At 44.7% G+C, this 22,721-nt stretch overlaps 1 protein-coding gene across 1 annotated transcript; it reads right to left on the bottom strand.

The window, feature by feature from the left end:
• Window positions 1–379: 379 nt before the first annotated feature.
• LOC116200435 (B3 domain-containing transcription factor VRN1-like) lies at window positions 380–1,521 on the bottom strand. Its single transcript, XM_031531284.1, has 3 exons — window positions 1,432–1,521; window positions 748–1,304; window positions 380–635 (listed from the first exon to the last, which is right to left on the bottom strand). Exons 1-3 carry the CDS (start codon window positions 1,519–1,521, stop codon window positions 380–382), a joined length of 903 nt encoding a protein of 300 aa, XP_031387144.1.
• Between the last annotated feature and the right edge of the window lie 21,200 nt (window positions 1,522–22,721).

Raw genomic sequence — 22,721 nt, 5'->3', positions numbered from 1 at the left:
TGAATGAGCAAAAACTAGATCTAATAAGCCATGACTTTATGGCTCGATTTGAGGCAACCCAGTTTTATGTCTTTACCCTAAGATTTAGTTCCTGAGTAACCCTTGCTTTGATGAAGCAGCACGACCTACAAAATCTATTTCCCGAAACATTAGGAAATGCGAAAAAGATCAACAAAGAGTTACATTAAGAATAAAAACTCGTCCATGGAGAGAACGTCAACTAATATGGATGGTAGATTAAATTTACATATGTCCCTAAGTTGCTGCTTAATTATATGCATGCAGACTCTCGGCTCCTACCTTGTAACTATAAAATGTGGGATGTCCTAGGTCGAGGTGCTCTGAAAATAGTAACCTTGAATGAAGTATTTCTGAGACCTCAAATCAATTCGAAGATGCAAACATCACCCACAACTAAGCCATTGTCAATTACGAATGCCTTCCAACCATCTCCAGAAATTTTGGCTTGTACCCTTCTTCCCGACCACTTTCTGATGCTGTACCTGACAATCCATATTTTGTCACTGGAAACATGAAGTTTCACTTCACCACTCTTCTTTTGGCCCATATAACTCTCTAGGAATTTTCCCGACACATTTTGCAGAATTAAATAGTGATTTTTCAGCACAAAGTATCTACACGGACACTCACATGTAGCTGAGAAGAACAATCCCGCATAATTTTTTAAAAGTTACATAATGGAAACAAGTTGTTAACATAGTTAACATAATCTACATACTGACCAACATAAAGGATGGATGAATGTAGTAAGGCTGCATCACAACTGGAATGTATGGATTCGAAGATTTGAACGACTTTGCTCTTTCAAGTGCTTTATCTTTCTCCGCTCCTTGGAGTGCTTTTGAGAACACATTGTTCTTACCAGAGGAATAATTTCCCGCGAGCATATGACTTGTTCTTCTCGTAATCCTTGAAGATGACATATAGGCGTCTGATGCTTTTCTTGTAACAACATCATCTTCATCGTCACTGATTTCCTCCACCTTGACTAGAGACGAAGTCATCGGAGATTTCAAAGGGTATTCAATCTCCGTGGCACTCTTATTAAACAAGATCACATCAAACTCATTAGAACTCCCTGACTTGTACCAGAACACAAGGAAGTCTCCGTGTTTTACGGAGTAGAAGTACACGAAATCCCGCCACCCATTACCCAGCCAAACCATGCCGTCCTTTTTCATCAGCTCCACCTCCCAGGCATCACCGCTGGGAACCTTGAGAAGCATAACATTGGACTTAGATAGCTCTGCTCCATATTTCCTAATAAATTTCTTCGGTATAATCTGTGAAGATCATGTATTGATCAACGTAGCAATCATATCATGTATACCTTTATTCATGAAAATAAACACATTCAAGTAGGTACATCTGTGCATATTGTATGTACATTAACGAATAGTGAATACATACGAGTTTTCCACTTTGAATCGTGGCGTGGAGGATTATCTTGAAGAAGTGAGAAGCTTTTGGGTCGAACAAAATACTTTGTCTGTCTTCCATTTGGGGAGTACCGCTTGCCATATATCTGCACTATAAGAGTTTTCTAGACTTGGGGTTATCCTTTATAAGCAAGGAAAGCCATTAGTATCAGAAGATGGCTGTAATAAAAGAAGAATTCCAACCCTAACCTCCCTTCTTTATTTGCGCCTCCTTTATTTGGCTAAGGTACTGAACTATAACTTGAAGTTATATGTATATGTGTGTGTTGGGACTGTAAAAAGTCGGGTTGAACCGTTGGTGGGTTGGGTTTGGGTTGTTTTGGCTTGAACAGACCCGAATAAGCACGAACAAACCCGAATAAGCACAGACAGACCCGACTAGCAGTGTCTCGACCCGATTGGGCACCCAGTAAAGGGCAGGCCGGTTCGGTTCGATTCGACCAGATTTTTGGCCAGTTCAGCCTGGCTCTGGACACCCAAGGGACCCTCGTTGGTGGTGGTGGTGGTCGTTTGGTCCCAGATTTGTCGAGTTGACCCGTATAACCTTGCAAAGATCACGGAAAACAGACCCGACTGGGCAGTTTTCGGGTCGGACATCACCACGATATCTCCCAATGGAATTTTGAGGCAAGGTCAACGGCTCCCGACTCCTAACTGACCCCTGGAAGTGGCTGCAGTGGTCATTTTACGAAAAGAGTCTCGGATCGACCCGATCTACAAGAAAACCGCAAGAACAGTTAGAAAGTTCAACCAGAATGGACAGTCGAGCTATTTCTTCATGATGGGCTAAAACCAATGGGTTTTTCTTGGATTTCTCAACTCCTTGACACCCTAGGGTTGTGTGGGGAGGTGTTTGATGGGTTTTGACAACTCAAACCAACCCGGAAGGCCTTGAAACTCGGGTTGGAAGTTTTGACCCGGTAAGGGCAGTGTTTCTGTTCGGTTCTATACTGAGTTGTTCCGGTGGGTTGGAGGCTTCAAACTTAAAATCTAAGCTCGAAAATGGATAGAGTGGGTCGAATACATGTGGGATATGAAGTTTGGATTTAAGCCAGGATGATAAATTCCATGATTCCGACTTAAGTTTTTGGTATTTTGCTTGGGCTCTGCTTGCTGAAGAGCTGCGGTTTGCTTGAGGAGTTTGAGAGGTTTTTAAGAGTGAGAAATGCTAGAGAGATGGCATGTGGTGAGTTGTGATTAGCTTAATGACAATAATGCAATTTATAGGCAAAGATTAATGACAATTAAGTGAAACAAAGCTTGATTGATTGCATGCTTAAGCTTGGGCGGTTAGCTTAGGGGAAAATGAAGATCAATCTTCATCCATTGCATTAATGGAGAAGAGATGGAAGCATTAATGAGGATGGAGTGTTGTTTTCAAATTGTAGGCTTGATATTTTCATGGAAGAGAAGACAACTTGCATGGAGAAGAAGCCAAAGGAGATGAGCGGCATTGGAGGGAAGTCACGGCTGGTCATGGGCAACCCGTGGATGGGCCTTGAGGGAAATTTGGGACGAAGTTCGGATCTCGATTGATCGCACGTTCGAGGTTCTTGGCTCAAATGAATGTCGAATTGTCATTGTGCGAGTGAAAATGGTTCAAATGAGCCCGAAATCATCCATTTTGCCCAAAAGAATGTTTGTGTAGTTTTTGGGCTCGAAAGTCGATTTTGTTCATTTCAGGAGATCAGAGTAAAGTTAGCCATTTCTGAATGCGCATCTTGTGTCTGCATTCCGAATGGGTTGGTCATCCATCCGACGTCAAATTTCAGTAAAAAGGATCTCCGGTTATGAATTTCCGTTGAAAACGGTCTTTTCTACCATTTAGAGGTCACTCAGGAAACTAAAAGGGATATTGCAATTTGATTTGCCCAATTGGGTCTGTCCGCTGTAGTTTTTGGGGCAATACATGGCTAACTTGGTTTGCCGATGTTCTGTCAGAGCAGTCTCCGGATATGCTTTTCCGTTGAGGGGTATGCTTGTTCTGCCGCTCGGGAGTCATTCGAGGTGTCTGCGTGACTTCCGAGGAGCAATTTGAAGCAATACTCATGCTTTGTATAATTGTTGGATGTGACTGCATTTGACATCTGACATTAACTTTTCTCTAGTAAACTGGTGTTTCTAGACTCCCACTGAAAAGTTGTCTATGTACAGAAAATTGCTCTATACAGTATAGAGCAGATGATTTGCGAAATGTGGTTGAATACACTTTTCATCTGTTTGGCACCGCAAGGGATTTTTGGAGTCCAATATTGACTATTTTCTGATGGTCGAGCGAGCAAGCAGAAAATAGCACTATCGGCGATGTAGTCTGAAAACACCGGTTTGGATGCTGTATGTTTTCGCTGTTTGCTCTGCATGTTGCTGGATGATTCTATATGTTCTTCTGTCATGTGCTTGAATCATTTGCCTATTTCTGCTGATTTAAGAATAAATAGTAATTTGATGCTCTATCGAGCCTTCTTCCATATCAATGCTCAAGTCATAGTCTGGATTACTGTTGTTAGGCATGTCCTGAACTGGTGAGCCAAAATGGGGTGCTGACATCTTGCCCCTCTTGGATTGCGTGCTCGAGTAGAGGATGCAGTCAAAGACTTTCAAAAGCACTTCAGTTTGATAGCAATGATCAGCTTGGTGCTTGCAATGTCGTCTTCTTCTCCCTCTTTGGATGTGTGGGGGATGTTGCGCATAAAGGAAAGGGTGCCTGCATACAAGAAAGAGTGCGTGTCATCAAGGAAAGGAGCGTGCTTTAAAGGAAAAGTGTTTGCTTAATAGAAAGAGTGCATTGCTTAAAGGAAAGGTGCGTGGATGTGACAAAGAGTGTATGCATAACAAAAAATTGCGTGCTTAAAGGAAAAGGGTGTATGTGTCAGGGGAGGGGGCTTACTATGAAGAAAAGTGCTTGTTCAAATGAAAGTGCGACGCTTAATGAAATTGCTAAGTTTAATTGAACTGCGGTGCTTAATGAAAACGCTAAGCTTAGTTGAAAATGTAGTGTTTGATTAAAAATGCTTTGCTTAATTAAAAATGCAGTGCTTAATGAAAATATTTTGCTTAATTGAAATGCGGTGCTTAATGAAAATGTGGTGTTTAACGAAAGTGTGGAGCTTAATGAAAAGTGCAGTGCATTGTTTAATTAAAAGTGCTATGCTTAATCAAAAATGCGGTGTTTAATGGAAAATGCATTGCTTAAAGAAAGTGCATTCAAAAGAGGAACAGGCGTCTGCCCGGCGAATTGCGTGATGCACGGGCGCTTACCCAGCGGGTTGCAATATGCACGGGCGCATTGCCTTGTGGATTGCGGGGTGCACGGGCGCTTGCCCGGTGAGTTTGCAATATGCATGGGCGCATTGCCCTATGGATTGCGGGGTGCACGGGCGCTTGCCCAGCGGGTTTTGCAATATGCACGGGCGTATACCTAATGGACTAGCAAGGATCGCGGGCGCTTGCCCAGCGAATTTGCAATGTTCACAGGCGCCTACCCCATGGACTTGCAGGATGCATGGGTGCTTGCCCGGCGGATTGCATTGCTTAAAGAAAGATGCATTGCATTGCTTAATGAAAAAGTGCTTTATTTAATGAAAAGTGCAATGCTTAATGAAAATGTGTTTGCTTAATGAAAAGGTACATTGCTTAATTAAAATGTGCTTGCTTAATGAAAATGAGCTTGCTTAATGAAAATGTGCATGCAGAAAGTAAATGCAAATGCTGGGGGGTTGCACGAGGTGTGGAAGGAATCATTGTGCTTCATCCATCCATAAGCTCGTCTGTGTTGCAAACAATGCTGTGACAAAATGCTTCGTTGCTTATAATCTGATTGTGATGCAATCTGAGTGCATCGAGTGTTATCCTGCAGATTTCTCCTCGGATTGAGGCTGTAGTTCTTGGCATAAGGCAGACATGCATTCGTCAGAGGAAGACACCTTCCAGGGTTTACATCCTCATACCTGCATATAGAACCATGGGGGTTAGCAATAGTTGTCAGTCCTACCATACAACCATAATGAAGATGTGTAGAGGTCTGAGTAATAATGTTTAAGGGATTTGAATTTGATGACCATTTGAGAGGTGGCCATGTCCCACAAGACTATAACTTGGAAAGAAAAGCTTTTTGCAGAATGGGAATGACCCGTGGAATTTGCATAAAGGTAAAGGGAGGGATCTATGGGATTCTCCAGATCAAGGATACAACGATTCGACTGCATGTCGAAACGTGTCTCATGCCCAGAGAGTCAAATGAGAGTTTGCTTGCGTCGAAGACTACAAAACCATTACTCGTTGTCGCTTCACACTGAGTGTAGTTGTTCTTTCATGGTCGAGCTGCCAAAGGTCCCCTAACTTTTGCTTAGATCGCAAGATGCGTGATGACCTAGCGAGGTCTTTTATTTGACATTTCTCTCATTTAGAGCTTACCTTTTGCTACGACCGCCCTGATTGGGTCTGATCGCACCTCTCGGTTCCTCTAACTTTTGCTTAGACCGCCCTTTGTGGGTTTTCAACCTAGCGAGGATTTTGTTTCATGCTCTCCTTTTGTCACGGTTCCCCTTTGCGGGATTTTTAACCGTGCCCCTCATTCCCAAATTTTTGCCTAGGCCGCCTCAAAGAGGTTTTCAACCTAGCGGGAAATTCATTCTTTTTCTCTCAAGAAAGTTATGAGATGAGAAAGAACAGAAGAAGGATGTACAGGATTTACAGAATTGCAGGCATAGGGAGTTGCATGTATATGTGCATCAGACAGTAGTAGAACGACGAAAAACTATCAAGGATAGTACTTCTTGAGGGCATCGGCATTGACTGGGAGCGCATTTTCTTTCCCATCCATGTCGTTAAGGATGATTGCTCCTCCATTGAAGACTTCTTTGACAATGAAAAGTCCGTCATATTTGTATGCGAATTTGCCCCTGGAATCTGGGGCAATGTGCAAGACTTTTTGTAAAACGAGATCGCCAGAGCTGAACTCGCGGAGACGAACTTTCTTGTTGAATGCTCGGGCCATTCTTTGCTGATAGCATTGACCATGGCAGAGCACTGTGAGCTGCTTCTCATCAATGAGATTAAGTTGTTCGTAGCGTTGTTTTGCCCATTCAGCTTCCTTAAGCTTGGACTCGGCAAGGATCCTCATGGAGGGAATCTCCACTTCAACTGGAAGGATTGCTTCCATGCCGTAGACCAAGGAGTACGGGGTTACCCCGGTAGACAAGCGGATAGAAGTCCGATACGCCAAGAGCGCAAACGGGAGCATCTCGTGCTAGTCTTTGTAATTCACCGTCACTTTTTTCGATGATTTTCTTTATATTCTTGTTCGCTGCCTCTACCGCACCGTTCATTTGAGGACGATATGAATAGGAATTGCGATGCTAGATCTTGAACTGTGCACAGAGCTCATCAATGAGTTTGTTGTTCAAGTTCTTGGCATTGTCTATGATGAGAGTCACAGGGACCTTGTACCGCGTAATGATGTCGCGTTTGAGGAAGCGTGCCACGGCCTTTGCAGTGACCGATGCAAGTGTGATAGCTTCAATCCACTTTGTGAAGTAATCAATATCTACCAGAATGAACAAGTGTCCATTGGATGCTTTGGGGTTGATAGGACCAAGTACGTCCATGCCCCAAATTGAAATGGGCCATGGAGCTGCCATTGGATGTAGCTCGTTGGGCTGTACTCTGATTTGATTCGCGTAGACATAGCACAAGTGACAGTGCCTAACGTGCTTGACGCAGTCAGTCTCCATGGTAGACCAAAAGTAACCCAATCGCATGAGCTTCTTTGCTAGCATCAGCCCATTCATGTGAGGTCTGCAGTTTCCTTCATGCAGTTCTTCCATGAAGCGTTGTGCCTCGTTTCCGTTGACACACCGGAGTAGTGTGGTGTTGAATGAACGGCGGTAGAGAGTCTCGCCACTCAGGAAAAAGTGTGTTGCAATGCGTCGGAGAGTCCTTCGGTCATTGTATGGACCTGAATGTGGACTCTCGTCGGGGCCCGCATGCGTGCGACTTGCAATCGCGCGGCTTGGGGACTTTCACCTTCCGTGGGACGCGTGATGGACACGCGTGAGAATGAGTCGCCACTTATCATTTTACGACCCAGAGGTCGCGGGCGGATAAGTTACCTGGGTCTAGGGGTATGGAACACCTAGTTTTGCTAAGGCAATGGTCTATGTGGAACCGGAAAGTCCGTGTTCGGGGGTTCATGTTACGTGCGGGCCTATATTCCGCATGTCCTTTCGGTACTCTGGTTTGCTAGGCTTGCATGTTTTATTATTTACCGCATTGATTAAATTGCGCTCGGCTCGCATGTTTTGACATCGGAAATTCGGTGAATTAAACGATGTCGATTGTGAAGCCAAGAGAGAAGTAAATCTGCATGTCGGGGAATTGGCTCACAATCTTGCGATACAGTTCATCAAATCATGACGGTTGAATCCCTGTGTGAACCAGAACCGCGAGATCTTGGATTTACTTTCCTTTGGGCAAGCATGAAACCGATTCGAATGATTCGACTCTCGGACCGTTTGCTTACCAACTGAGATTCTTACAAATTGAATGTATAATATAAAATCCTTACAATGCTCTCAAAATACAACAAATTACAAATAGGAAATGGTCGAATCCCAGCCAGTTTGCTTTCGGTTATTATTCCGCTCAGACTCACTGTGAATTCAGGGAAATATCGAAATACTGAAATTCAACATGCACTCTCAGTGAATAGGGCGTTGGGCCCAGTGATCGAGGGTTAGGGCGTTGAACCCTAAGTACAATGCGTCCTATGGGTCGGGCTCGACTCGCATGGACAAACAAGAGCAGAAAAGTAACAAAACAACATGTGGATTGCAGACAAGTTGTTTTTACGTGAGTTAACAGATTATTAACCCATGGATGTTTTTGCAAGCAAATTCCTATACTAAACAAGCAAACGCGTGTAAAACCTTCTGCATTCGGCTTTGCTTTGAAAGCTTGACAGACATTGCGTCTGTAGTCAAGTCTTTCGTGTGTGTGGATTACTTTTATAGTTGTTTTGTATTGTGTTACTGAATTACCACTGAATTAACCAAAACTCGTGTTTTGACTCTAGATTTGGAACCTAGAGTTCCCCTAACCATTGTCTAGCATTTGGTTAGGTCGAGTGAATGATTAACCAGGATTTTGCATGTTTTGTGATAGAGACAACCGTTCTAGTTATCCGAATCTATGTTAGGATGACAGAAACTCATCAGTTAGATAAGAAAAAACTATGTAGATAAACCTGCACCTGAACGGGTAGCCCGTTCTTATCTCGTACTGTAGTGTTTCTGTCATGCTAACCCTAAGGGTGTCGCTGAATTGTGGAAAAACGATTTTGCCCTTTATTTGAAAATTATTTTCAGAAAAGGGGAAACATCGCAGTGCAGGCCACCTCGGCCTGTAGCCGATATCAACCAATTCCCTGGATCATCCAGGGTTGTGCAAGAACCCCGAAAGAGCCAAAGAACCGGTCGATCTGCCCGGAAGTGATCTAGAAAGATCTTCTGTATCCTGACCTCAGTTACTTGAAATCAAGTCAAAACTCAAGTTGAGACACAGAAGCCCTTTCCAGACGTCCATGCTACATCGGACCGCGCGTTTCGAGTTTTTTGAAATTGATAAGTTTGAAAAGGGCACCAACGTCATTTGACAACTCATCGACGCGAGTTATCAGTTAATGGCCAATTCGTGCAAACTTTATCAGTGTGAAGTGGGTTTAATCATATGAGCGTCCCGATTAACCCGTTTGTGGATTTACAACTTAAAATTAAATGCCGAATGTAGTAAATGTGCGGGTTACAAACAATCAGACATATCATGTATTGATCCACTGAATGGAGTTTGAGTACCCGAAAAGCTCAATTTAATGAAAACAATTCATGACACGGCGACCAAGACGGGTCCAGGAAGGTCAAGGATAATTTGGTCAAAATGACCAAAATACCCTTGGAATCCAAATGGGCCCGAAAGAGTCATCGATACATGAATTCATGCATTTTTCCTTTGAAAACGATGTTCTAAAGGAATTTTAATGCGGGATTTGTGATAATATTGAAATTGCAATTTGCACAAAATCCGAGAAATGAATTTCATCGAGGTAAAGAGACTGTTGTTGACCCGATTTTGACTATTTCTCACATGCTCAAGCATTAAACACGATAAGTGACATGATTTTTGCAAAGTCGGTATCGCCATAATATCGAAAAAGTGCATTTAAACATATAAGCACGCACAAACATGTTATTTACGGAATCAATAAAACGGTACCGACTTCATGGATGCGAAAAAACATAAAACTCGGGAAATGACTTAATTCGGGGCAAGGAGGCCGGTCATGGCCTGGAAAAATCAAGAAAAACTCTCGGGTACTTTTCAAAAAGTTAAGCCGAGAGCTCCTTTGGTCATTCTGAGTCAAATCGGTCTCCTCGACTCCAATTTAAACCCATTCCTGACATGATTGACATGTTAAACGATTAAGACATGCATGACATAACGTAAAAAAAAAAAGAGCATAAAAATGTAAACTTGGCATGTAAACCGATCTCGAACCGCCTTATAACCCCACAAATGCAATGATAATGTAAAAGTATTAACTTCTCTAAGTCGAGAATGGCTATACCTAGCCTCAAGGGTCGAGGACAAGTCAATAAAACGGCTGGAAAAGGCTTGCTGGAAAATAGGATCTTGGGTGGTACTGTTCACCCGAGAATGCACCCGATTTTGGCTAGCTTGCACCGGTGGTTCAAGATGGTTGCACGAGCTGGCCCGGCTTGGGACACCTCTGAAAGGGATGCTGGAAGTGCCTATGGGTGGCTCGTGGCGTTTGGGAACCTGCGTTAACTTTAATAGGCAAGAAAACCCAATAAGCTCAAAACTGTCTTTTTAGATCCGGTTTGGAAAAGCTTGAGTTTGAATGGGTTTGAATGGGTTGCTTGATGGATCCTTCCTCCTAGAAGACCCTTGGGAAGTATATGAGGATATGAACGAGTTAAATTTCCAATGATGGTCCGGTTTAAGATTTGGCACGGCACACAAGTATGCTGCCACCCGGCTTCCGAATCTGGACGGATTCTGGATCAGTACTGACCACACCTAATTCGAGCTGTTGGAGGCTTCAAACTTAAAATCTAAGCTCGGAAATGGATAGAGGGGGTCAAAAACATGTGGGATATGAAGTTTGGTGAAATTTGGATTTAAGCTGGGATGGATTCCGACTGAAGTCTTGAGGGTTTTGCTTGGTTTTTGGCTTGAGGATGCTGGCTGCGGTTTTGCTGAACTCCTTGAGAGGTTGAGAGCATTTGTTTGAGTGAGAAATGCTAGAGAGAGAGTGCTTGAAGGTAAGTGATGCGAACCCCACGAGACTTGCCGCAAGACCCGACAACAAAGACTGGAAATCGAACTCGGATCGCCAATAGAGGTTAAGAGGGATGGAATATTGACCCAATGGTTATAGAAAACCAAGAACCAATACTATAATGAATTGGAATATTGATCCGATGGTTATAGAAAACCAAGAACCAATATTATAAGTAACCGAGAATTACAAGCATCCAAACTTACAATCTTGGAAAGTTGTCGAAGAACAACTTAGAGGAAAATTCTCACCAGCATAGTTTGAAAAAAGTCCCCCTAATCAGCTATTCAGCCTCCTTCATATAAGCCTAGGAGAATCTGGAAACTAGTAAACTGGACAACTGGAATATCTTTAGTTTCCTAAAGTCAGAATTAATAGAGGAAACTAAATGAAGGCCCCCTTAGAATATTTGGCAGTCTTTTTATTCTTTCTTCAGCATCTCTTGGCTTTCCTTATGCGTCTACTCTAATTTTGGATGGGCTATCGACCATCTCAAGACAAGTTAATTGGATAAGGCCCTTTAGGGACCCAATCGAATTAGTCCCCTCTTGGCCCAAAAAACTCGTAAACAAGCTCTCCACAGCTTGCTAGATTTGTCTTGCCTTCGCTCGTGTGATTGGTCCACTCGGAACATGCAAGCCTCCAAGATCTTGTGCATCAGCTCCCTCTTCACGAATCCAACTTCCGAGCTCGTGTGCTTCAGCCTCATCATCGTGCCCACGATCTTCATCACGAAGTCCTTCCGACCTAAGCTCGTCGGTTTGACCCGGAGTCGTATCAGTAAGTCATTAGCTTAATCACTTTAGAGCAATATATAGGCAAAGTTAATGAGCAATTAAGCAAAAGCAAGTGCCCTTAACCCCTTGGATTAAGCTTGGGCGGTTTGATTAAGGAAATATCAAGCCTCATCTTCTTCCATTGCATTAATGAAGAAGCATTGATGAAGATGGAGTGTTGTCTTCAAATTGTAGGCTTGATATTTTCCTAAGAGGATGCAAGTTGCATGGAGAAGATGACAAGGAGATGAGGGTGAATGTGGACCATGAAATCTTGATGAAGAAGAGCCAAGAAGCATTGATGAAAGCTTGAGTGTTGTCTTGGAAAACTTAGAGATATTTTCATGCAAGTGTGCAAGAGAAGCTTGGGGTGGATGGTTTGGCAAGGGAAGAGTTGCCCTTGGGCAATTCGTGGGTCCCATGGTCGAAGAGGAGAAACTGGGAAAACACTCGTGTCTCGATTGATTGCGTATTCGAAGCTAATGGTTCCAATTGAACGTTGAATCATCGATATACGCAAGAAAACGGATTTAATGAGCCCAAGATTGGCACTTTTCGTGGAAAAATGCCAAAGGTCTGTATGAGGCTCGGAAGCCGATTTTGCTCATTTTAAGCACTCAGAGCGAAGTTGTCCTCTTTTGACAACATATCTTGTGTCTGCATCTCACGTTGGTCATTTTGACATAAATTGTTAAATAACGTGGACAACTGACCCTTAAGCCAGTAATGCAAATGTGGAGTCGGAGATGTTCGAAGAGGCCGAAACTGGATTTCTCAGATTATTTTCTGAGTTGCTTGGGCGATCTGGAGATCACTGTGATCTCTGTTTGTCGAGATTAGACCTCTAAGGACATGAAAAGTGCATCTGAGACCCTTAAAGCACTGCTCGGGAGGTCTAGATGAGTTGTGTTGTTCAGTCCGACGATTTCACATTGAGCCTTGGGGTGTGTAGCACTGTGTAGGGCAGGCATCTGGTGTCAAGTTTCCTTAAAAAGGACCTCTGGATATGCATTTCTAGTAAAAATGGCCATTTCTACTCCTCGGAGGTTACTCGGGAAACTGAGAAGGGTTATGCTGTTTGTTTTGCCCAATTGTGGATGTTCGCTAGAGTTTTTAGGGCAATACTGTACGAACTTGGTTTGCCGTAATTCTGTCTGACTAGTCTCCGATTATGCATTTCCGAAGAGGGATATACCTCATTTTGTCACTCAGAAGTCATTCGAAGTGTCTGTGTGGCTTCCAAGAGACAATCTGAAGCACTGCTCATGCTCTGTATGCTTGTGGGGCATAGTCGTACCTAACATTTGGAATTGACTTTTCTCCGGGAAACCGGCATTTTTGGGCTTCCACTGAAAAGTTGTCTGTATACAGAAGGTTGTTCTGTATAGAGCAAATGATTTGCAAAATGCTTTTGAAGATACTTTTCATTTGTTTGGCACTAATGTGGATATTTGAAGTCCAATATTGGCTATCTTCCGACGGTCGAGTGAACTATCGGAAAATAGGACTGTTCATGTGGTATAATGAAAATGCCGGTTTTGGATATTGTTGAGCTCTCTAGTCGCTTTGTTGCCTTTCGGTGACCCCAGGGATCCTTTTGTCGTATGGACATGTCATCTGCTTAGTTTTGTTGACTGGAAGATGAATAGTGATTTCTTGCTCTGTCGAGCCTTCTTCTGTATTCCTGTTTGAGTCGTGGCCTGAATTGCTGCTGATACTGTTGTTTGGATTGATGAGCCAAAATGGGGTACTGACAGTCATGACGGTCTGTGAATGCAAGGAATTGACCAGTTTGCAGTAAATGCTTGATGTCTGCATACCAAGGCTTACCATCGACAGCCTCGATCATGTCGCAGTGGGCAAGGCCCTTGACGATCTCAAACTCGAGGGGCTCGATGAGATTCTCCTTCGTAATGCTCACCATGGATCCGAGCGTTAAGAGTGCATCGGCAAACTGGTTCTTCATGTGTGGTGTGTACGTAAACGAGATATTCTCGAAGTTCTCTGTCAACTCCTCGAGATACTCATGATACGGCACCAGCTTTGGATCCTTCGCCTTCCATTGCTTGAGTGTCTGAAAGATTGTGAGCATGGAGTCGCCAAACACTTCTAACTCCTTGACTTTGAGGTCGATTGCCGTCTGCAAGCCGAGGATACAAGCTTCGTATTCGGCTACGTTGTTGGTATAGGGGAAATCAATCTTTGCTGCAATAGGGAAATGACGCCCTTCAGGGGATATCAGCACTGCGCTGATACCAGACCCGGCGGAATTGACTGCGCCATCGAAGTACATCTTCCACCCAGGACTCTCTTCCTCATCGTTCACTTGGAGGATCCCTTTGTCCGAAAAGTCAAAGTTGATGGGTGTGTCATCTTCGATCGAAAACTCTGCTAGATGATCTGCTATTGCTTGGCCCTTCACTGCTGTGTGTGACACATACTCTAGTCACACTCTGTCAGTTGACAACACCATTTTGCTATGTTCCTCATGGAGGATGGACTGTCAAGCAGATACTTCAAGGGATCCGTCTTTGATAGCAAGCGAATGGTATGGTAGAGAGTGTACAGCCGGAGCTTTTGCATGACCCACACGAGTGCGCAACACATTTTCTCTATTTCAGGGTAGTTGGACTCTCCTTCAGTGAACTTCTTGCTTAAATAATAAATTGCTCGCTCTACATGGGTGGAATCATCCTTTTGTCCTAACATGCACTCGATATATTGTCGGCGTACTGACAGGTACAAAATGAGAGGATGATCCGGTGAAGGTGGGACCAACACCGGCGGCTAAACCAGATATGTCTTGATTGTATCAAAAGCTTTCTGACACTCGTCATTGTTGGGAATTCGTGTATGCCCTAGAGGCAATCTATCATCAATTATGTAATATGATATGTATTTCATTATAAAACGAGGCATTTCTGTTATTGTGTAGATTGCGCTAAATATGATTTTACACAATAATGTCCATGGAATAGTAGGTTCAATAGGCATCAAGTGTGACTTGATTGTGAGATCCTATAATTACTGAACATTATTCCTAAATGTCCCTAGTCAAAGTATTATCGTTAATTAGGACAACGATAATACGGTTAGACTAGTGTGGGTGTTGATTGATGACCAAGTCTCACAGGTCATGGATATGAAGATATCAAGTCACACCACATGTATACATTAAGAGTAATGTGTATTGGACTGACCCGCTATGAGATTGCTACATGGGTTGTTACGTGACTGTCATTAGCATATCTCAAAGTGACTATAGTGTAATGGTCATTTGACTTGAGGTCACCATGGATTCCTACATGTAATGTCATATACTTTGATACTGTTAAATGCCACCGTAACAAGCTGGTTATAAAGACAGTTATTGGGTATACCACAGAGCATGGAGAGGAATGTGAATGACCAAGATAGGATTTGTCCCTCCTACGAAACGGGAGCGATATCTCACGGCCACTTGGTGGTTAAGTCTAAAAGTGTATGCCTACCCAAATGAGTCGATATAATGATATCGAGCTCATTTGTTCTGATAGACTTACCCGGTAAACCAAGAAAGAGAGATATTGAGCCATACAAGGATGTCATCGACCATGCCTTGGACTCAATAGAGATATAGAGGACAATGGATTATATTACATGGTAATATAGGTCACGAGGTTCGTCGAGAAATCGACTTTCTGATTACTTGAGTAACAGTGATGCATTGCTAGATGCCGCTCACTGTTTGTAATATTGAAATAGAGATTTCGATATTACTATCAACGTAATTGGGAATGTACAGGGTCACACACGACGACTAAATCGACGGGATATTTTGAAACAATAAAACCGTCTAATAGAGATTAGATGATTTATGGTGCGACTGATTAATCGGATATTTAATGAGATTAAATTTGTCGATTAATTATATTCGATTTATTAGATTAAATGGATCCAATTGACACACGATGCAATGTGTATGTATGTAATAGATATATAGAGATATATATAGATCGGCAGAGATATATGTGTGTGCTGCACATATATGCTCTTATATACATAGTTTGTCCCACATCGGTGAAACTTTGAAGTTTCGGCGCCGCTATTCCTTATAAAAGGGTGGGGGCAATAAGTGTATTAAATATATATATACATGCAGGCATATTTATATACATATATGATATGTGTATACGTATGAGTGTATAATTGTAGGAAAAGTCAAAGTTGAATTGTTCAACTTTAATTAATCCTACTAGTTTAATAAATTTCGAGTGTCGCATCGGTGTTTCTTTCGAGTATTGGCCGCTAGCACCGCCGATCTCGAAAACTCGTCGACAAAGTCAGTGTGGATACCGGTAGAGGCGTCACGCGTGGGACGCTCGGTCGACAATTTTAAATATTCCAGGTATGCTTTTATTTACTCTTATTCTTCTAGTATGTCTTGGAATTAGTTTCACGGGTAGGAAATTTTTGAATTTCCATTCCTTTTTCGCTTCCGTTGCGCCCCGTGAAACTAGCAATTGGTATCAGAGCCTAGCTAGTTAGAATCTAAGTAGATAATAGCATAAAATATGATTTTATGCTTGGTACTGGTGTGATTATGTTTGATATTTGCGGTGCATGACTGTTAGACTTGGACTATGTGCTAGTTGTGTTAGTATAATAGTTATACGTGTGGACTATTATGTAATGGTTACATAATAGTTTATGGTGAGATCGATTAAATGTTAATAAAATCCCTCAAAATATTAAGTCCATATCCTTCCACCGTGTAACGCTCGTCAAGACCAAGATCGATGAGTGCGTAGACTTTGCCCTCGCAGGATACCCTCATCTATCCTAGTAAGACGTTGTGTTTACCAGTGGGTCGGACTTAACTGAGCAAGCTTAATAGGATTAGGAGTTCAGAGGCATGTAGTTGGGCATCGATCTATAAGATAGATTTGAATAAGGAGTTATTCACTCAACTAATCAAGAGTTGCATGTGATACAATTGGGAAAGTGAGTTCCCTACCTAAATAGTCAGTTTTGGGTGAATCAATCTTCGCTGACTCAGAGCTTGGTGGGATATGGATCTTGAACTACTATGAGAATGATATTCTCTGAATCAATGTTCAGGGTCATTGATTTGATATAAATAGTTGGAGCAAAATTTAATAAAGTCCTCATTAAATATTGTAGTGTCATAATACTTATTTTGCATATTTCTATGGTAGTTACCATGGCAGGGAGCACTTCTAGTACTTTCTGTTTGCGATCTGTCCTTGATAAGGATAAACTGTCATGGAATAATTTCCTTGGTTAGTATCGAAACTTGAGAATTGTTCTCACCCAAGAAAAGAAGCTATATGTCTTAGAGCAACCTCTTCTTGCGCCACTGTGCGCACCCGAATTTCCTCTCGTCGGGGCACGCATGTGCGCGCCTATGCAAACCCGGCTTGGGAGTGTCCACCTTCCTGGGGACGCGCGACGGACGCACGTGAGAAGGAGTCGCCACTTGCCATTTTACGACCCGAAGGTCGAGGGCCGGCAAGTTACCCGGGTCTAGGGGTACGGGGTACACCTAAATGCTAAGGCAATGGTCGTACGGAACCGGAAGCTCCGAATTCAGGGGTTCTATTACGTGCGGGCCTATATCCCGCATGCCCTTTCGGTACTCTAGCTTGCTAGGCTTGCTACTTTTATTTATTTACCGCGTAATTTAGGGTTGTACTCGACTCGCCCGTTTTGGACACCGTAAATTCGATGAACTGATCAAGTTGGGCCGAACATCCGAAAGGTGAGTACGCTTGTTCATCGAGGAATCGGTTCACTATCTTAGCGTTACAGTTCATCGAACCGTGATGGTCGATTCCCTGCGCGAACCGAGACCGCGAGTATTCGAGCTTACTCATCTCTTGGTGACAATAGACCAACTTGACCGATTCGACACTCGGACCTCTCGCTCACCGATCGGGGATCCTTACAAGTGGATGAATATACAAATAAAATCCTCGCGATGTTCTCTCGAATAATTACAAAGTGCAACTGAATAAGTAAATGGATCCCGATCGGCTTGCATTGGGCCAATATTCCGCTCCGGCTCACCGTGTGTTTTGAATAACCGACAAGTAAATTAAGGCAACGCGGGCTCAAAGAGCCGGGGGTCGGGTCCAATCGGACCGACGGTTTGCAGGAAAACCGATTCGTTTCCACTGTAACCGTTGGACCGATCGAGCTCCCGGGTGATATCCAGACACGTTTCACACGTCCCAATCCAAATTGCCTTCCACATAGGCCATATTTGGAGTGTGATGGTGACTCGAGGCTAGATCCCATTCCGCACTCGGGTTGCACGCTCTCGGTGAGTTAAGAGGCGTTGGACCTCGTGTTCGGTGGTTTGGGGGCGTCGGACCCCGTGCAACACGTAACGTATGGGTCAGTGAATACAAACGAATTGTATCTATCCTAGGCAAGCATAAGTGGCGGATTGGAATGGGGTTCTAAGCCGATTACATGTGTGTGTTCGTTTTAAGACTCTCATTCAGTTAAGTGTCACTGCGGTTTCACCGAATTAGCCAAACTCGTGTTTTGACTCTAAAATGGAACCTATCGTTCCGCCTATCCATTATCTAGTGTTTGATTAAGTCGAATGTACGATTAATCCGATTGTTCGTGTTTTATAACCGAAGTTAAATGCTCCCCACTGAATCTATGATAGGAAGATAGGAACACCGAAAACGGACGGAATGGGCCATACGAATGAGACTCGTACCCGGATGGGTTGCCCCTTTCAATCCATAGATCGAGGTGTTTCTAACCCCCTAATGCCTAAGGTATCGATGAGTCACGGAATGGCGATTATGCCATTGGAATAAAATTGTGATGTTTGTATGCAAATTGGAGATTCCGCCACACGAAGGAGTCTAAGGAGGACTCGCGCATCTCGACTCGAGCCGCCTCAAATCGGGCCCGGACTCGAGTCGTGATACGCGAGTACTCATTGGACATCAATTTCACTCGTGTTGCGTATCCCGGTATTTTGAAATTGCGAGCTTTTTTTAATGGAAAAGGGCATTTTCACCGTTCCGTAAATCATCGATGCGTTTACAAATTGAGGGTTGATTAGCCCAATTATTTAGTCCAAGTAACTTAATTAATCGAGTAGCACGTCCCATTTTTCCCACTTTGTGAAATTCTTCGGTGGTTATTGATTCACGTTGCGGTTATGGTTCTAACAAGCAACACCTGGATCTAGCAAGTCTAGTAAATAACGATTGCGTAGATAACGATTAAAGAGGGATATATTTACGAACAATTCCAAGGATCGTCTTCGGAAGGACGGAAGGACCAACCGAGACTCCAAAGAGGTCACGGAGGGTTCGGCCACCTCCCAAAGGTGATCGGCCGAACATTCCTTGACCCGGTTCGAGTCTCGATGGGTCTTCCACGTCGTTCCTAGCCGATCATTGCATGCATCAAACAACGTGTATATGAAAACAACACATATTTCACTAGATCGGGGTCGACACAATCACGGTTTACACGAATAATCACGCGAAACATGCAAAACATTATATTCACGAAACTAACGAATAAATTTAACGCATTTCATGATAATCTTAGAGATAATGCACGGGAATCACACGGCATCAAGGGAGGAGGAGCCCTAAGACTTCGGTTAGACCAAGGAGCCTCACGAACCCCCCCCCCCATCGCAAGGGCATGGCCGTGGGTTCTTTGACATAGCCGAACCTTCCAAGGGCTCTCCCTCCTAGATCCCGAGCCATTCCCTTCGTTGAAATATATCTTGGCCGCGGCTAGGGCTTTCCCGAACGTAGAGGTGGTCTAATCCAGGAGAATGAGGCGGTTATGGACCCGAGGGAGCCGAGGAGGCTCACGGCCCTCCATCTAGGAGGCTCGGCCGAGAGGCTCCATGGCTCTCTCGAGTCTATATCCGTCTCATTCCCCTAGATTCGGACCACATCACGTATGCATGCATATTTATACGACCGTATAGACGTAGAAAAAAAATGGGACATGTACGTTGCATGAGGATGCATGGGAGGTTCGGATCTAAAGGAAAAACGGCGTCTTGCATGCGTTCCGGTTATTTTAAACCACATTCACGCTTCATATAAACATCGAAGATCCTGGCCCTTCTAAGTTGTAGAGGGATGTTACCTAGCCTCGATGTGCGAGGAAAAGAGTCGGGGACGTGGCCTTGAGAGTCGGTAGACTCGGTTTTGAAGTTACGGGCGAGTGACCCGGGTGTTGGCAGCCGCGGCAGTCCGGGAAAAATGGGTCGGCACGCGAGCTCCGGGCACGGCACGGTGCGAGGTCGGGCTCGTTGGACTCCTAAGAGACGGATCTAGATGACCGTGGGCAGCCCCGAGCGTGCCAAAGCCTGAATGAACCTGAAAGTGTGAGAGAAAGTTCGGTAAAAGTGAATGGAACCCGGTATGGGAGAAACAAGTGAATGGTGGTTGTGCACGGTTGATCGGCCCTCGGACCGTGACCACCTCTTCACGGGGGAGGGTGAGGGTTGTGAGGAACCCTTCGAAAGTGATGGCACGACTCGCCGAAGTCGTGAGGAGAAATGGCACGTGACTTGCCCGGTATGCGCGGCTAGGGAATTTTCGGGACCCGAAAGTTCTCACGGCTGGAACGGGCTGTTGGAGGCCTCAAATCGAAAATCTAAGCCCGGAAATGGACTTAGGGGGTGGGAAATATGTAGGCTAGGAAGTTTGATGATTTTTGGCTTAAGTCGGGTCGGGTGGTTACCGGAATACAGGGTGGTTTTCCGGCGATTTTAGCCGGTTTCGGCCTTGGCACGGGCTGAACGAAAGTGAGGGAAGGGGCTGGAGCTTGAGAGGTTTTTGGAGAGAGATTGGCTTGAGAGAGAAGGAGAATGGAGAAGTGATTAGAGTTAATGATGGAAGGGAACTTATAGGCTAGCTTAATGGGGTAATTAGGGAAGACTAAGTGCGGTTTGGGGCCCTAATGTGGGCTGCCGAAAATTTGATGAGGGTTAGGGAGGGGAAATGGTCTTGTTGAGTGTAGGGGAAGGCAAAGGAGAGTGATGGGTGTGATGGATGTGTAAGAAGAAGTGAAAGAAGTGAGGGAAATTTGAATTGTGTGGTGGGGATTGCTTGGAAGCCACCGAAATTTAGGATGGAGCCGACGGGTGAGGGAGTTTGAGCCGCGGCTTGGGCTGTCGATTCGGAGCCGAGGGTTGAGCCGTGGCTTGGGGTTGAGCCGCGGCTTGATGGCTTGGCTTGGCTGAGCTGTGGGTCCCATTCGGTTGAGAGAAAAGCCGGAAAATGCTTGGAACTTGATTGAGCTTGCATCCGACCTCCGATGTCCGATTAATTTGAAGATTTGGAATGCTTGAATGACGAGGATTTGAATGAGCCTAATATCGCCACGCGTCGTGTGAACGGACGTTCGGGCGACTCGGCGCCTCGAGAGTCGGTTTTGCCTTGTTCGGACGTTCGGAGCGGAGTTTAATGTCCCTCGATCCCCGATTGCTCTTTGCGCATCCTAACATTCATCTTGGCGATCCTTTGGCCCCCATGAGGGATCGTTGGCTCGTCGTTCTTGGTCGGGGACCGTTGGCCCGGGAAGGCCTAGGGACTTGTGATTGGGATTTTCTCAGTGTTCCCTGAATGTTTTGAGATGTTCGGGGCTCGTTGTGAGGTGCTCGGGGACCGTCGTGATCTCTGTTCTTCGTGGACGTGCCTTGAAGGCTCGCCGGGAGACGTCCATGATTACTGAAACGTCCCTCGGGAAGCCGAGTCGAGTTCAGAATGGTCATCTGAAGCTTGTTCCCCGACCTTGATGGTCCCTGGGTGTCTGTAGGCCCGTTTTGGGGGGCCGTTCCCTTGTCAGTGGAGCGAACCCCGGGAGCTCTGTCAGAAAAGGCGTCAGTGGGGAACCGGGGTGTCCCGGCTCAAGCAGGATGCCCCGGAAATGCACCCGGACGTGTCGTTGGTCACTTTGGCACTGAGAGGGATTTTTGGAGCCCCATATTGGGCACCTTTCGGTGCTTCGGTGACTCGGTGATGAATAGTGCCACAGTGCCAGCTCCGTTATTTCGGGGATTCCTTGTTCGCTCGTTCTTCTGACTGCTTTCTTCCGCCTTTCTCAGTGGACCGTGCTCTTCTCTTATTGTTCATGACTCCGTGCCCGCCTATTTACCTCTGATTGCCGGGTGATGAATAGTGCCCAGGGCTTCGGTCGGGAATCCTCACGTGGGAAGCCGGTGGGCCAAAATGGGGTGCTGACAGCCACCACCTGACGATGCCCCCCAAGCTGAGAAAAATGCTTATAGTAAGCATCATGATGATGCCGTAAACGTCGGATGTCTCATGTTAGTCACCATGGACTCGGAGCTTCAGAAGCAACACGAGAACATGAAGGCGTACGATATGATCGTGCATCTCAGGCAGCTCTATCAAGAGCAGGCCCGACATGAGAGATTCGAGATCTCTAAAGCACTTTTTCAGGCAAGGTTGACTGAGGGTAGCCCGGTGGGTCTTCATGTATTCAAGATGATTGGGTACGTCGAGACTCTGGGAAGACTGGGATTTCCTCTGGGTCAAGAGTTGACCACAGATTTAGTCCTACAGTCGCTGCCCAGCAGTTATAGTCAGTTCATTATGAGCTATAATATGAATGACTACAATAAACCATTGCCTGAACTGCTTAACATGTTGAGAACAGCATAGCATGATATCAGCAAGGGGACGTCCGTTCTAATGGTCCAGGGGACCAAAAGAAAGGGCAAGGGCAAGAGTAAAGGCAAGAGGGCTAAAGGTGCATCCAAGTATGACTTGGGTGCGTTGAAGCCTAAAGCCAAGGTGGCGAAGAATGATTACTGCTTCCATTGTGGCAACACTGGACATTGGAAGCGGAATTGTAAGGTATACCTGGAGGAGTTGAAGAAGAAGAAGGGAAGTGAGACTTCCACTTCAGGTATCCATGTTATAGAGATCAATGTATCTACTAATTCTACATCTTGGGTATTAGATACCGGGTGTGGTGCTCATATTTGTGGAAATATGCAGGACCTAAAGGACAGTAGATCGTTGGCAAAGGGCGAGGTGGACCTACGAGTTGGAAATGGAGCAAGAGTTGCTACATTAACTGTAGGGACTTATCACCTAG

This window comes from Punica granatum, chromosome 3 (genome assembly GCF_007655135.1).
Source record: "Punica granatum isolate Tunisia-2019 chromosome 3, ASM765513v2, whole genome shotgun sequence".
Classification (NCBI taxonomy): Eukaryota; Viridiplantae; Streptophyta; class Magnoliopsida; order Myrtales; family Lythraceae; genus Punica; species Punica granatum.
Note: the sequence above shows the minus strand (reverse complement) of the source record. Positions and strands in the feature narration are given on the sequence as shown.

Coding starts and splice junctions, on each gene's coding strand:
- LOC116200435 (XM_031531284.1), bottom strand. CDS start 1,521: ATGGAAGACAGACAAAGTATTTTGTTCGACCCAAAAGCTTCTCACTTC. Junction 1,305..1,431: donor CGATTCAAAGTGGAAAACTC/GTATGTATTCAC, acceptor TGATCTTCACAG/ATTATACCGAAGAAATTTAT. Junction 636..747: donor TACATTCATCCATCCTTTAT/GTTGGTCAGTAT, acceptor GTGTCCGTGTAG/ATACTTTGTGCTGAAAAATC.